The sequence below is a fragment of the Orbicella faveolata genome, unplaced genomic scaffold (assembly GCF_042242905.1).
Source record: "Orbicella faveolata isolate gen_17 unplaced genomic scaffold, um_ofav_v1 contig_1, whole genome shotgun sequence".
NCBI lineage: Eukaryota > Metazoa > Cnidaria > Anthozoa > Scleractinia > Merulinidae > Orbicella > Orbicella faveolata.
Window position 1 is genome coordinate 1,000,001 of NW_028301536.1, and position 16,875 is coordinate 1,016,875.

General features: G+C 38.9%; 2 protein-coding genes and 1 pseudogene across 2 annotated transcripts; 1 reads left to right on the forward strand and 2 right to left on the reverse strand.

The window, feature by feature from the left end:
• Positions 1-1,213, forward strand: part of LOC149117650 (uncharacterized) — a 2,031-nt pseudogene extending 818 nt beyond the window's left edge.
• Positions 1,214-4,910: 3,697 nt separating this feature from the next.
• On the reverse strand, positions 4,911-9,268 carry LOC149117651 (uncharacterized). The gene is made up of 3 exons (XM_089283679.1): positions 8,225-9,268; positions 7,499-7,698; positions 4,911-7,155 (listed from the first exon to the last, which is right to left on the reverse strand). Exons 1-3 carry the CDS (start codon positions 8,915-8,917, stop codon positions 5,892-5,894), a joined length of 2,157 nt encoding a protein of 718 aa, XP_089139805.1. The 5' UTR covers positions 8,918-9,268; the 3' UTR covers positions 4,911-5,891.
• A 6,925-nt stretch (positions 9,269-16,193) lies between these two features.
• On the reverse strand, positions 16,194-16,658 carry LOC149117652 (uncharacterized). Its single transcript, XM_089283683.1, has one exon. It carries the CDS (start codon positions 16,656-16,658, stop codon positions 16,338-16,340), a length of 321 nt encoding a protein of 106 aa, XP_089139809.1. The 3' UTR covers positions 16,194-16,337.
• Between the last annotated feature and the right edge of the window lie 217 nt (positions 16,659-16,875).

Below are 16,875 nucleotides of genomic sequence, written 5' to 3' on the forward strand. Positions count from 1 at the left end.
TAAACTTAGATTTCAAAATTTTTTGAGGACGTGCTCCCAGACCCCCTTGGTGCTCAATTCTATACCCCCCAGTTTTTTCCCCTTGCTACGGCACTGATTGGATAAACCAGTCAGGTCTTCGCTCCAGGCATCTGTAAACCAAAGGGAACTCCAGCAGGGGAGTACTGTGTGTGATCGCAAATAAAGACTTGCCCTGCACCGAAGCTTTCAGGAAAGAGGCCTGTAACTAGATGTTCAAATGCTTAAATATAAACATTCAAGTCCCGGATGTGACTCCATCCGGGAAACTAATTGCAGGCCAGGTTGCATGAAATTAGTTATTCCCTTTGGCAATAAATATCGTTTACTTTTTCATTGAGACTTGTGATGGATAAAATTGCCTTGACAAAATACCCTAAAGTACTAGGACTGGCAAGGAATGTTCTTGTTTAACTCCATTTTTTCATTGAAAACATGACAAAATTGACAGTCACATGTTTTGTTTAATATCTCCACCAATACAGGAGTGAAGAATGCAAAATCTCTTTTGAAAGGGTGTAAAATATGCTTTATAAAGAAATGGATATTAATATTGAAAGCTGAAACTTTTCGAAAAAAATTGTAAATTAAAGTAATGTGGAAAAAAAATCAAAGTTTTGGAAAACCAAAATATACTGTAAAACCACTTTGAGTGATTTGGAGGTAGAGAGAAAGGCTTTACCTTGGTTTATGACGAGATCTATCCAGAAAACCTCATAGAAATTCATGGAGTCTGAAATTGTTTCACTTTTTTCTATACGCATACCAAAGAATTGCATTTCAATCACCATGGTAATCAGAAGTGGATTAGTGACACTTTGATAAGAGTCTCATCGGATTTTGCAACAAAATCACTCAAAAATGAATTTAACATGACCTTTTATACAGTTATTGATTATTTTATATAGAGTCATTTGTGAGATTCTAGACCAAAACAGTGATGCGAAGAGTATTAAGGTCATTCCTCACATTTGCATTGCGCATCCTTACTACGCATAATTTATGGCGTCATTAGCGCGCACTTATGCACGCGCATATTGAAAACATGACGGATTTGCCTTGATATTGAGCTCTCTCAGTTGAAAAATGGCTCTAGCTCACCAACGAGCATGGGCACCCCATTTTTTTTTGCAGTCGTAATCAACTAATCATAAGCTTTGCGCGAGAACAGACATCTAATTTCTATTGCTGAAAATGGAATAAATAAGAAAAATAGCAAATACACTGTGGTCTTTTCTATTTTGCAGTCGGTAACCACGTCAAGAAATTTGGTTCAAATTTTTAATCAAGGATTTAGCTTTCTGTCTGAATCAAACTTAAACGTTTATTTGTGGTCCGACACAATGTATTGACTGTAGTTTAATGCGTGTTCTTGTGAGTCCGGGCTTACAAAGATGTTACAATTACTGGGAGTGCGTTCTTATAATAAGCATTAAATAATGCAAAAATGGGGCATATTCAATGCCTCACTGCTCCTTAATGAGCAGTGACAAATATTCATAATGTGACAAATATTCAGTGGACAAAGTTTGAACAAAAATCTATTGTCACTTTTGTTTCAGAGGAATTACCTTAAGTCGCATTTGTGTCCATAATTTGATGACAGATGACGTCGCGCACATGTGCTAATTTCACACATGATTTTGCTTTCCTCAATAATTGCTTTTATTTTTGCACTTACTTAGGCCCATCGCTCCAGGTGGGGCATAGGCCATCAACAACCCCTCGTTAGCGAACTTGAACTTGGGCTTTTCGTTCAGTTTCTTTCCAGTTGTATCCTATCAGCTTCAGTTCTGCATCAGCGTCCCGTCACGTTTCTGGGGCGTCCCCTCTTTCTCTTCCCTTGGGGGTTCCACCTTAGAGCTTGCCGGATGATGTTGTTTGGTGCTTTCCGCAGGGTGTGACCAATCCAGCCCTATTTATTTTTGCTACATCTCAGTTTTGCAAAAATCCCATTACGTAGCTGAATTCAAGTTTCTCAGTGTCTATAAGCTCAGTGATTAGCTAGTTATGTCAACTTGCTGTGTACCAAATTTGGAGAGAAAAGGAAAATTTTTCTCCTTACGGGTCGCAAATTACCCCATGAAATAAGATGTGGCTGGAAAGAGTTTTAACTTGTCATCAGGCACAAAAAGCCACCAATTTGACCATATTACTTGTTTATTTCATTTTCCAGCTGCCTGTTCAAATCACTCTCCTTGCTACTATTCTTAGGAAGTTTCGTCATTCAGAATCATTGCTATAACTTCGTCTGGATCAATAAAATTGACCAGTGCTCTCTTTGACAACAAAGCCGTGATTCACACCAAACTATGTAACGAGTCACCTTGAAAGAAAAATTCCTCATATATGCCAGATTAGTATGGGGTGCCATTTCCGCCAAAATTATTGTTTTATTATTATTAGGCAGAATGTTTTATTATTAGGCACCAGTTAATTATTATTAGGCACAATGTTTTATTATTAGGCACCAGTTTATTATTATTAGGCACAATGTTTTATTATTAGGCACAATCTCTTATTATTAGGCACTATTTTATTATTGTTTGGCATTATTTTCTATTATTATTTCATCTTTATTATTAGGCACTGTTTCGTATTATTTTCGTACCTTACAAGGGATAGACATCTTGACTTTGTAGGCCCAGAAAAAGCAAAATGTAGCTGAGTATGTAGAAGCAATTTATCCTCGAAGTATAAAACGATGGCAACTAACACTATTTCCGACTTAAGGCATGAAGTTACCTCCCGATTACAAGAGATTGTTGCTTGTGTTGGTGTGTCTCATGACAGTGACTTAGCGGAGGAGCTTGAAGAAATTCAAAAGCATGTGAATCTCCTTGATTCAGTGACAAGAATACCTGAAGAGTTGTTTAATTTGTTGAGTAGCGCACGATCACTTTTACAGCAGAATGAGGAAAGAGCAAGTGTTGTTCGTAGTGGTACTCCTGGTAGGCCAGCTTATGACATCAGGAAGGAACAACTTGAGATGCTTCTAAGAGCTAGATTTAGTGTCCGATCTATTGCAGACCTTTTGCACGTCAGTTCAAGGACCATAGAACGACGAATGCAAGAACATGGCCTCTCAGTACGTGCTTTATACACCGAAATGCAGGATAGTCAGTTGGATGACATAGTGAGGGATATAAAAAGAGGGAACCCAAGCTGTGGGTCAAAAATGTTGGCTGGGTACTTTGGTGCAAGGGGTATATTTCTGCCTAGACGTCGGATAAGGGAGTCACTTTCTAGGGTGGACCCTTTTGCAGTTGCTGCAAGACGCTGCAAAGCAATAAAACGGCGCGTGTATAATGTGAGCAGGCCACTTGGTCTCTGGCACTTTGATGGAAATCACAAACTTGTGAAGTGGCGTTTTGTTGTCCATGGCTGTGTGGATGGCTTCAGTCGAATCCCAGTTTTTTTATCATGCAGCACAAACAACAAAGCTGTTACTGTGTACTCACTTTTTATCAAAGCGGTACAAGACTGGGGATTGCCCTCAAGAGTCAGATGTGATCAGGGATCTGAAAATGTGGATGTTGTCAAATATATGTTGAGTACTCGAGGAACAGGGAGAGGCTCAGCTCTGGTTGGTAAAAGTGTGCACAATCAAAGAATTGAGCGAATGTGGCGGGACGTGTTTGAAGATGTTTTGGCAAATTTCTACGAGTTGTTTTCTCTGATGGAGGAACTGGGTATCTTTGACCCTTTATCTGAGTGTGATTTATGGTGCCTTCATTATGCATTCCTTCATCACATAAACTATCGTTTACATGAATGGTCTGCTGCCTGGCTGAGACATCCCTTGTCTACAGCCAACAACAACACACCTCTTCAACTTTGGATCAAAGGTTCACTGAATTCTGCAGAAAACAATACAGACCCGGTTGATGTTACTGATGAATATGGCACTGATTGGAATGGTCCTGTTCCCCTTGATGAGGACACTGTGGAAATTCCACCTACTTCTCAAGCTCTGACAGGTGAGCAAGTTGCTGACCTTGAGTCAAGAACTGAGTTACTTCGAGAGTCTTCAATAACAGATGATAAAATTAGACTTTACAAACTTGCCAAGGAATTTCTTGAGCAGCATTAAGTTGAAGTAACAATCCACTCTGGAATGTTTAAATGAATGACTTCTTACTGATACCTGAATGTGTGTCTCAAACCAATGGCAGACATACATGCAAGAGAGGAGCCTAGGGTACCCAGCTTCGCCTTTGATGTTCAATCAGTAATGATTATTTTGATGGTCTGTTGTATGCCCATAAATTATAGTTACTATATGACTTCAGCTCCATTAGAAAAATCACAAGTTTCTCCCACCCATTCATACATAATTTGTTCACACATGGTTGTTTACTCTGTCCTTAAGGCTGCATTCATTAAAAAGCAGGAGGGGGGAGGAAATTGTATAGAGTACTGTATTTTTAACATCCCCCCTGAAAACGGTACAAAATTACGCACCCCCCCTTACCTGCTTGGAAAAAATTTGTATCCCCCCCTAACAGCTTCATGTCAGGAAACTTGAGTCCCAACTTAATGTTAAAGCATGCTTTGTTCTTTCACTTTGTAATCAGTGGCGTATCTAGGGTCCCTCGTGTGGGGAAAATCTTTGGGCCTCCACCTTAACCTAAGGCCCAAAGGGCTGGAAAAAAATTTTGGGCCCTTCCTTATAAGCTGATATGGATGCACTTTGCAAAAATCACACTTTAAAATATTACCATTATTCTGTATATATTTGATGTCTAAAAAAATAAACATCCCCCTGAAAATTGCTCTGAGAATTAACATCCCCCTTCTGGAGTACAGAAAAAGGCTAGACATATCCCCCCTCATTTTCCTCCCTCCCCCCCCTCCTGGTTTTTAATATGGACGCTATAAAACAACAAGAATTTTAAATTGAAATTCTTTATTCACCTAAATGTAACCCTGCAATAACAAAATTTTGAACTTGAACTTGTTTAACACAACCACTGAGTAATAATATTGGACTAATATAAGCACTATGAAACTAAGCTTACTTTAGTGTAGGATTCTCCTATAACGTTTCCTATTAATTTTGTCCATACAGCAAACCTATAAAGGTCTATAAAATTGGGCATGGTCGTATTATATATGTTGTTTATAACTTGCATGCAAGGAAGAACTGCATATATTTCAATTAATATGTAAAAACATAATTAAAGAGCCCAAAGCAAGAATGTACTCCCAAGCGAATCTTGCTTTTTTGCATCAATAAAAGAACTTTCTTGTCAATATTTTCGGGTTCATGGATGTGCCTGCAACTCCAATTAACCACCCAAACCCAGAATTCTGTAAACAAAATGGTCTTAAAATTAAAGTCACTTAGGACATTTTTCTCAGGGCTCTTCAATTTTCTGAAACAGTAATCAGTAATATTGATAAACAGTGTGAACTTTATGCTTAACTGTATCCACTCTTACAGGTTTCCCAAGTAATAGTATGGCAACTTTAATGTAAAATGGGTGGCCCTCTCTTGAACATTACAGTATTCTACTGCTATCAAGATGTTTTCATTTTGATATAATATTATAAAAGTCACAGGTTCCCAATTTTGTAATCTTCATACATGGCTATAAAATGTAAATGTCTGCACAGACAATATTCTGTTTTCCCTAAGCATAGCCAAACCCTTTGCTGTTCCTGATTGCAAACGTCATTGCATCTCTAAATGCGACATATGTTTTGTGAACAGTTGGAAGGTGCAACATAGGCCCACATGTATTGGCCTTGGGAAAGGGGGATAAATTACCATCTTTGTCAGGATCATGAAGGAACCCAAGAGTTAAATCCCAACCGACCCGTAGTGGTGGTAATTGTTTACACCCGCAAGTAAAAAATAGCAGATCACTTCAGGTGATCGTTGTTTCCCCTTCTTCTACATCTTGTAAATAGTCGCACCAGTGAGAAATAATTACATTTTCTAATGCTCTGTTGTTTGAGCCTTCTTCACTCTGAAGAACAGTAAACAAATTCTTGAATGAATCGGCATCTAATTCGACTGGACTGTAGCAAAAAGCTTCATGAAAAACATCAGGATTGTTTGTAATTGCCTTCAAGACACCCAAGTCTGATAAACCCTGTTTGAATTGTTCCAGGGCTGGCCACGCCCTCCCCAATGTGAGCCAATGAGCTGTTCGTTTTACAATGTTGTCAATGTCCTTAATGGACTTAATTTGTTGAAGGGTACCCCCTAATTCCAAAACCGTGTCCAGATTATTACGTGACATAACTTCATTTCCTTCTTGAACTGACTGAGCCCTAGAAAGTTGTTGCAGAGAGGTCTTAAGTTCAGGTTCATATATATCCTCAACAGCTACCTGTACTTTATCTGGACCATAGATCAAAGCATCATACTGAACAGGAGATAAAAAGCAAAGCCCAGGGCCCCCATGGACAAGGGACAGAGCAGTTATTTTCCCTGCATACAGGTATTCTGAGTTTGCTAAACATGAAGCATTGCATGACAGGAACAGTGCTTCCTTTGGACCACGGAACAACTGCGAATTGGCCAGCCGCTCTACAACAAGAGTTAAAAATTCACGTGTTGGCCCTCCCAAATCCACAGCACCCTCAGATGTCCCAGAATCGTCACTGAATCTCACGGATATCTTGTTACTGGGAGAAAACGATTTCCTTGTCAAACCCCTTTTTGTGCCCTCCCAGATATCCTTTCTACAGATATTAAATTTTGAAATTTTGTTTTCATTGACTGCTTCAGCTAACTCTGACAAAATGTCTTGTAACGACAAGACAGGAGTTACATTTATTACTTCCACATTTGCCACCTCAACTGAGGCTTGCTCATTATCAGAGTCCAATTCTATAGCAATTTCATCCTTAAATAAGGAGCCATAGAAAAAATCAGTGTTGCCTGTTTCTTCCAATGGCATTATGCTAGAGATACTTGATAATGGTTCTCCCTGTTCACTCTGTTCCCTTGGTAATGGTTCCCCCGGTTCACTCTGTTCCCTTGGTAAAGGTTCACTTGACTTATTCTGTTGCCTCGGCATTGCTTTACTTGCCTTCTGCCTTTGCGAGGGGGTGCTGATTGTCTCACTGCATGCGACTTGGGAGTTTGCATCTTGATTTGAGATGTAGGAGTTACCAATGTCACTGCGAGGAAAAAGAAAGGTAAAACTACTACTTTAGTGCAATTTTCAGTATCAGTTGTGACAAAAAAATGACTACAGAATGGTGAATGAAAATATCACAACTGATATTTTTCCATATGGTAGTCCACCTCTTACAATCACTTCTTTCGAAAATTGCATGTGGTGATACAGTGTACATGGCTAATTATATGTCAAATATTGTTGTTGACAGGTACCATAACTTTGTGATAGTGCCTAATTAGTGTCCAGTTTTTGGCTTTTAGTTATACATGGTTTTTTGGATTGAATTAGTCAACTGATAAGCAACTGTTTGAGGAATATTATAACATAAAAAACACGCTTACTTGGGTCGAATTGTAAAGAACAATTGATCACAAACAGGGCATTTTGAACTACTGCCATCTGAGGTGTTATGCCACTCCTCCAAGCAAACACTATGAAATACATCACTGCAACATGCTGGGGTAACTCCTTCACCAACAATGTCCTCTAAACAAATCTTGCACTTCTCTTTCCTACACTTCTCTTGCTTTTTAAGGCAGTTCTGGAAAAGATAAAACTTCAATTACAAATACAGAAATACTGAGGTGGAAAGATATGACCCCTGGGTATTCTACAATGTGAGGAGGGTGATGAGGGGGGAGGGTGTCTGGAATGGTTGTCGAGAATGACTAAAACATCTCCTCGGATTACATGTAGATCTTAATGAAATATAAGCGAGCCTGCAAACTAAATGTAATTAACTTTAAAGACTGCCTTTATTTTCTCTTTCCGTGACAACGACCATCTGCATTAATTGATTGAAATCAAACCCTGGTTTTACATGTTTGTACTACACCCAAAATAAACATTTCGTTCGTGACTTAAATACTTGACAATCTGATAAGAATAAACTCAACAATGTCACACAACTTCGAACTAACGACAGTGGCGCTGCGATTTTTCAAAAATACAACAGGGGACTTCACTTGGGCAGACGATAAAAACCTGTGCATTTAGCACCGATTCAGTGAAATATATGCTTAAAGCTTATATCTAAACAGCAAGTATATTTCAGTGACAGTTCTTACCTCCGTATGTTCCCTCAACTTATCCATTGCAACGAACTGTAAACATGAATTGCATATTTCTTCCAAAACTGAGGGATCTGTGTGTTCTTGAACTGTGTTAAGATCGATGTCACACTGAATGGGTCGAACATAAACCCTTCCTTGACCTATAAACTGTGATATATACTGCACGGTGTTCCCTTGAGGCCCGGTAGGGATGATGTGCAATTCTCGTTTACCTGGTTCGGCGTACATCAGCTCCAAACCACCCACATCAGAGAGCTTCGGAAAGGAATCCACGAGAACAGAATATAGGCGAGCAAATGTGCCGTCTACGGGAAGGGCAATTTTCTTCTCTCCCAAACCACAGAGAAATAGTTCTCTCTTTTCTTGTACGGTAGGGACTTCGGCCTGACTTTTATCTGCCAGGCATACAAACTTTCGTGTCACGGTTTTCTCCTTCTTCTTCGCCGAGCTGCCACGTCCCCTTTTGACAGTGGAGAAGTTTGTATTTGATGGCCTCTTCATGCCGTAAACGTTCGGGAAAAGCCGCTCCATTTCTGTTTTTAAACTAGTGCCAGTGCCCTGGTTCGTCGTGGAAGGAATTGGTTTAGCTGTTGAGGTTTCTCCTTCATCAGGGCTAGCAAGCCCTTCGATTACCTTAACGGCTTTTGAAAGCAGATCCTTTACCACGAAAACGTTGTTCTCCGCCATGTCATGTCAACCTATTTACTGTGCCGTGACTACTGGAGCTGCTGCCGAGCTGCTGAGATTTTCATTGGTCGAGACGAAAAAAGGCGGGAAAAGTGCTAATAATGAAAATCAATGCCTAATAATGCAACAAGGTGACTAATAATAAAAAATAATTCCAAACAATAATAAACTGGTGCCTAATAATAAAACATTGTGCCTAACAATAATAAACTGGTGCCTAATAATAAAACATTGTGCCTAATAATAATAAACTGGTGCCTAATAATAAAACATTGTGCCTAATAATAATTAACTGGTGCCTAATAATAAAACATTGTGCCTAATAATAATAAAACAATAATTTTGGCGGAAATGGCATCCCATAGATTAGAGTGTCATAGCTACAACTTGGCATGTGATTGTTGGAATCTAAATACTCTCTGTTGTTCAAATTTGAATGCAATGGGGTGAAATGCTTGTTTCCTAGTAACGTCATTGCTTGGGTTCTATATCGACCCTGCATCACGCAACTTGCCAGAAATGAGCTTAGAAATTGCACACTTTTGCTACTTGCTAAAATAGACACCCCTGCTTCACTTGACATGACTGGGAATCAGGAAAAGGTATCTCTTGTTTGAATGGAACAATTTCATGCACTTGGCAATGCGATGAAGCTCTCACAACACAAGTGACTCCCTGGAATCAATGGCCTGGGCCTGTTATTATAATTTTCTTTGCCAAATTATGGAAACCTTTAATTGTCTTCATGAAACAGTAGGCTTATATTTTGAGAGGTATGAAACATTAATTTTAATAGCTGGGAGACTGTTGTTTTAAGTTTGGCTACAGAAGTCATTGTCATTTATAGCTTTATTTTGATTTCGGGCTTCCCATCCAGATGTCTAGCCAGGAAGGCATTCTCGCTAAGCCTTGGGTTAATTGGTAAATCAACAGGCTGCCCAGGAATTGGTTTGAACCACTTTGTCCTGTTTGCAATGTCTCTGTCAAAGCGACACCAGCTGTCTGCTCCCAGAGGGTAATAATGAGATATTTTGTCATTAATTGGCCAGATAACAAACAAGCAAACATTGTGTCATTTCATTTATATTCATTGGCAAAGATCAGCTTGGTTACAGAATAACGCTAAAAGAGGAATCAGAAATATACTACAAGTTGAAACGGGAGATAAAAGTGGTTTAAGGCTGTTACTTTGCAAAATGGTAAAGCTCAACAAAGATAGGACTAGAAAGTCGCCCTCATAAAAAAACCCTCATATAACAACCTAGAATTTTCGAGGTCAGGCTGAACAGGTTCTTATATTTTAGGGTAGTTTTTCAAAATTTAGGCTGATTTGGTCCCACACTCACAAAACAGTTCCTGAATGGAGACAAAAAATTTGTCACACAAGTTGATTTTGACAAACAACGGAATGAAAGCGTGGAAATATTTTCTTTAAAGGTCCTGGCCCTTTGCAGGGCGTGTTTGGTTTAGACAAAATATTGGAGTGAAGAAGTGAAAAATGTGTTCGGTTTGGTGGCTTGTCATTGTCACCAGTGCAAACCAAAAGAGCATTGCCAATTCCAGCCATAGCTTTCGCAGAAGTGTTGCAAAGCATAAAAATGTATTGAGAAAAAATGCTTAAAAACGCATTTTACAAAGAGATTAAAATCTTTCTAACATCTGACGAACATTCACAGCAAAATTAAGACAAATGTTTGATACAACAAAACTCTGAGATAATACAGGGGGAGAATAAAAAAAGGCTTACAGGTCAAAACATAGGCTTTTGAGCTCAACGTCTTAACTTTGCTGCATTTTGTGCCACAATAGCCAGCGCAAATAAGAGCTTTTTATATCTTCCAAACGCACTTCACCATTTGGCGATTTTTTTTTCCAGTTGTGAGGCATTCAGGGCATAACCACTTTGCCAGGAGATTTTATTCTCTTAACCTCTGCTTGTAACAGTGTACTGTAGAACATTCGAGAAAAGTTCTATTGAATTTACTCAATACATTAGACCAGAAAAAGTACTTAGATGATTGAAGAGGATGCCCACTATCAGATCTGACACAATATTCAGGCATAGGTAGACAAAACCTTGAAAACACACACAACGTTGAAAACAAAGATCTCCTTTGACTGGATTACTGAGACAACTGGAAATTATTTTGCTTAAACTACTGATTCAGAAATCACTTTTATGTAAATTTTCTTTCACACTCCCCATTGGTCAAATTTGTGTGCATGTGTATTTAAAAAGATATTCTAGCTTGGAATCCTGAACAACTAGAAAGTAAATCATAAATAAACGGAGAAAATAGCTGTAATAAAGTTTCAAAAGACAAGTACATGTATAGGGGACCGTCAAATCAGTTAGATTTACTAATGAAGAGTGTTTACAGTGCGACTACTCAAACCGGGCCACTTGGAAAAGAGTTAACCAATCAGAAAGTTCCTTGAGAACAGAGGATAGCGATCTTTTTCCCAAATAAACCAATACATTGAAGATGTTAACAAAATTGAAAATCAAACAAAGTGCGAGGTGTTGCGCACCTCAGGAAACTGCCACTTGTTGATTGGTTATTTCAATGTTAATAGGAGGGAATGGTTATGAAACCCGACAAAGTTCTTTGTTGTATTTTTTTTGTTTGCTTTTTTGGCCTTGACTGTGCCCAAAACACGATAGTTGTTTACTCTGTACTGAGGAACTAACCATTAGAAACGTGTTGGTTACGTAATTCATGCATAGTGTATGAATGTAAAACAAAAGATTGTGCACGGTCGTGCACCTTTCAATATAAATCTTGGCATCTTTGTTTGCTCCTTTGATGTTTGCTCCTTTGATGTTTGCTCCTTTGATGTTTGCTGGGCTTCATAACCAGTCCCCTCTTTTAACTATGGTTATTTTTAATCCTAAATGTTATACCCTTTTCAACAGTTGAGGTGGCAGATGCTGTGTTTGCATGATTGTTTTCATGGTCTGCTACCTGTCAGAAACCGGAAATAGGGTCTTCAGAGGGAAACCCTTTTGAACTACTAAAAGCATTGGGAAAGGTGCTGTGAGGGGGTAGCTGCGTTAACTTTGTTGTAATCTATACAGAACCTTTGGCTTCTATCCTTTTTTGTCAGCAGCACTACTCTTAGCAGAATTTTTGTAACCCACTTCTACCCCTTACCTATTTTGGAAGGGGTTTGTCTCTCGTAGGCAATGCTTCTTTATTAAAGCTTTTGACGAACATCAGGGTGCTCATGCGCATGCACATGTGAAGCATTTGGAAAAATTAACTCTCGATCTTTCGCTGTTTTCAAGGAGAAAGGTAACAATATTCTATATTTTAAAATATCTTGCCTGTACTTGAATGGTTGATCTTCGAGAGATGCTTTTTTTCTTTTATCCCTTTACCTTTTACACTATGAAATTGTACTGTGCCATTACACTTTCACGGCTATAGGGGAATCCTTGCTTGCAATATTTGCCTTATTAGCATAAGTAATTCAATTTCTGATGGAGCTACAAATAAATCAGTTCTGAATATTGAAAGGCCATAGTACGATTAACTCTGCCAATGAATATGAGCCTGATGTATTGAATACTTTTTGTGCAACACTGGTTAAATACTCAAAATTTTACAAAGAATGTAGAGTTTTGCACCCCCAAAATTTTGCGGTTTTTGAAAGACAATATCTCCTTCAATATTACACCCAAAAAACTAAAAGTTTCACCATGTATTATGTTTCACTACCTCTTTAGCTGGCTGGAGTCGATTCATATTTAACATGTTTCCTTCTGTATGCAAAGTTGTATGCAAATGAAGAAAAATGTAAACAATGACATCAGCATGAATCCCCCTATAATAGCATCTGAAAGGATTGCATGTCAATCACCATAGCAGCCACCAGCAAATGCAAATTACACATCTCCCAACAAACTTTACAAAATAAAAACAGTATATTAGTTGGCCATATGGAGAGTATTGCTCTCTGTCATTGGCCATATGGGGAGTATTAAGTCACATTTGAACATCCTGTTCATATTGGGAACTCAGTGAAGTCCCAAGTAGGATCATTTAGCTTGATGGTTTGCTTCAAATTTCAAGACAAATACCTTTGAGTTGTTTGAGTCCCTAAAAGCCATCTTAAAGATCTTTGAAATCGTTTTAAATGGATGGAAATTTGGATTCCATTTTGGATGGAAATTCCTTCATTGTGAAAAATATTTTTATGCCATATGGAAGTATCTTAAACAATGAAATGGAGCTGGTCCACGTATTTGAAGCAATGTTTCAGAAAAATCGACTCGATAACCACAAGGTCTTCCAACACACTGATTTATTCTATCGATCACACATTACAATGATTGAAACTCTACACCTTATACGAGCACGCGGTCTCGAAATCACGTGATACAATTATCACAAATTCTTAGACAATGTCTTAAAATTCGGAGATAACCAAAGAAATGTTTGTTAATTACAATACTTTTGAGTTGTTTTCTTCCCAAAAAACCATCTTCAGGATCTTTGAAATCGTTTAAAATGCGCTATTCCATTTTATATGGAAATTCCTTGATTATGAAAAATATTCACATATGCTATGCGGAAGTGTAGTAAGAAAGGAAATGGAGCTGGTCAATTAAGAGGTATACCTTGATAGTAAACCTTAACATTTTTCTGCGCTTGCCGTATGTGGGATTTTATCTGAGATAGGAGTCAGTTGGTTCAGAGGCCTAGATGATCACTTTATGCCATACCCTGCCTTGTGTACTCCTACATCTTTTCCCACTATGCTCAACTGGTACCCAGGCCTCTTACCTCGGGCCTACAAAATAGTTGTTGGCCTCATTTGCATGTTTTTTTGTTTTTTTTTTTCAGAAATAACATCTTTGAAACGTACTTATATGTGGTTTCTTCCAAAATCCAAATGGCATAACATTACACTCAGAAACAACTCTTAAGGTGACGAGTGCCTCTGTTGCCTGATTGGTTAGTTCCATTGCCACAGAGATGAGATGAGTGTTCCTAAACGTCTGAACAGTTAATTATTCACTCAGAGTCGTAGATTTCGACATTTAATTGTGTCAATTTCTTACAATACAGCTGATAAGACTGGACCACAAGGTTTTACAAGTCTCTGTCCAAGGTATTTCCACAACACTTCAGTGGTAGAATCACTGGGGCAACAAATTAATCATTAATTTATTCACTGATGGGTTTTTAACTATGAGGTCTTCCGAAGGAAACCATTTTGAGCCACTGAACCTTGAGTAGGCGACCAACCCTTTGTAAGGGACAGTTTCCCTGAGTTCCTGCTGCTTTAAGTTGGTGATGATCTATACAAAACTTGTGGGTATTATTCTTCTTTGCCACCAGCACTACTTGTAATAGCCTGCCATGTAGACAGTCTTATGGCTCATCACATCACACAGAGACTGAGTTGATAAGTATTTCCATTTCTGTAATAAACACAGGCTAGCAATGGCCTGGAGTAGAGTAGTAGTCTCTAGAGTATTCTTAATGAGACTACTGCTCATTTAGTTTTATCACACATCTATTACATATTCTAGCAGGACACCGTTTAGCATTTTGCATTTTCCATCTTTTGCTGAAGAAGGCAACAGTAGTGGCCGAAATATCCGATAACCATATTTTTAGCCAGTGACAACTATTTAATTGCTTTCCTTTTTTACCAATTTTTAACACTGTCACATCGATCATAGAAATTATGACACATGCCAAAGTTGTGACGTCACAAGCATAATCTGCGTAATTGCAAATCTTTGAAGAAACTTTGAAATCACCAGTTTTAAACAAGTATTCTAATTTTTGGTTTCTTACTGGAAATCCTAATCACCTTTTAACATAATAAGGATGATTCTTGTTTTAAAGAATTTAAGAAAAACTAATAATTGGCTTTAGTGAACTTAAAACTGAAAAAATAATGAAATATGCAAATAGTTACTTCACGGATTATACAGCGCCTAGTTATATGCCTAACTAGCACAAAACTATGCTCGCACATTAACCAAGAGTTAATTTCTTAAAGATCTTCCTCTTTGATATGGCCTCCCTATTACTTCTTTTAGCCGATGGGGACCATCTCGACTTTCATCATCATAATAGTAGCCTTGCATTGTGTAGTACCTTTGAAAACAAGGCTCAGTATACATTCTGACACCACAAATGGCACAGCTATAGATGGTCTTCATTTTCTGGATATGGACCTTGCAAGTTGATCTTATATCATTGCTCACAGGGTAATGGAAATGATCCTAATTGAATCTTATGTCAGGAATAACAACAGGGGTCAGCACCAATCCTGTGTCTCTTCGAAAGCACTTGCCTTGGACTAATGCACTGACCAACCCCTTTCTGAACTGCATTGCTCATAGACTGGCATGATTCTGGGATTTGGCGTGGAGAATGTGTGCTTTTGATACACACCAATTATATAAAAAGACTAATACCAGACTGACCCCTTCAGAAGTCTGGCATATGCAACAGTTCACTGGTCAAACACATCTACACCACCCATATAGGTGTAGAGGTCAATTACACCTGGTCTAGAAAATTACTTCTCCCACTTCCCATTTACTTTTACTGACCACTGAACTAGGCTCGAGTCCCTTGTACTGGTGGGAAGGGTATCTAACACACTAACTGGCTTTCTGTCAGGCCATGTCACGCAATTCAAATTTCCCTTTGCCTGTACAAACACTCTCCTCTATTAAGATTTGTCACTTCCTTTTTGTTCACACCACAAATCTCTCTTGGCAAGGCTACCCTGTTGGACCGAGCTGTGCCAAATGCAAGGGTTTTTCTTTCTTCTAATTCTAAACAGAGCTACCGAAGTGTAATAGTTGTCCATGAAAGCATAAGATCCCTTATCTGGATAAGGTTGCAGCACAGACGTAACTGCCTTCCTTTCTAAGTCTTTCTGTACTTCATTATTCTCTTTGCCCGTATAAATCTTGCTATTCAACACAGCCACTGGTGGATTCTGCAAGGGTGAAAGCCTTTATACCAAATCGTCCCGGGTTTATAGGGATAAACTGCCTGAAGTGTGCTTTGCCTTTGAACTTAATTAAAGTCTCATCTATGGCAAGTTGTCGCTCAGGGGTGTACACTTCCTGAAACCTTGCCATGGTTAAATGTAGGAAAGGCTGTATTTTGTACAGTTTGTAGTCTGCGGAGTCGCACGGGGGAGCACGGGTGTTGTCAGCAAAGTGCAGGTACAGCAAAATTTGAAAGAATCAAGTCCAGTACATCAAAGATGGGAAGAAAGGAGAACTTAGGACAGGATCAGTACTCAGTAAGAATTAAGGTTTGGTTTAGTAATCAACCCCATATTTAGGTACAGACTAATCCAGGCCTTCATTTCACTTTCTGTAACTGGATACCATACAGAGCTTTTTGCTGGCCCTCTCTTTTGTTCGGCATATAAATTAGTCTGTCTCGTCCTTGAGGTGCTGTTTCGATGCTGATTCAGCCTTTGCTTGTATGGTATCTTCTCTCTTGACCAACTCCTCGATTAGTGATTCCTTCTCCGTTAACTCTTCCACAGAAATCCCACTTGCCTTCTCTTCCTCGCTCATCCTTTTGCTGAACTTTTTGCGGAGAAGGTTCCACCGCTCTCGTACAGCTTTTTTATCCTTCAGTTGGAATTTTGGACAGTGGATTTCATTCAGACTGTCAACTATCGCTTCCCAAGCCAGTCCACGAGTGGGACTTCGTTTCTTTGTTCTAAGAACCTTTCTTGCGAGCATTTCTCTCAGAAAAAACACATCATGTTCTTTGCTCTACTCCATAGGCCGAGTTGCTGTTGTTTTGTTGCCTCTGAGAAATATTCTGCTGCTGCGTGGTCTTTGTTTATCAGTGGGTGTCAGACCAGACTTGTAGTGCTCTCCAACAGCCAGGACAAGCCCTTTTAGCTTTCCTTGGACTGTTCTAGCTCCCCCATTGCAGAGTGTAACAGCAACAGCG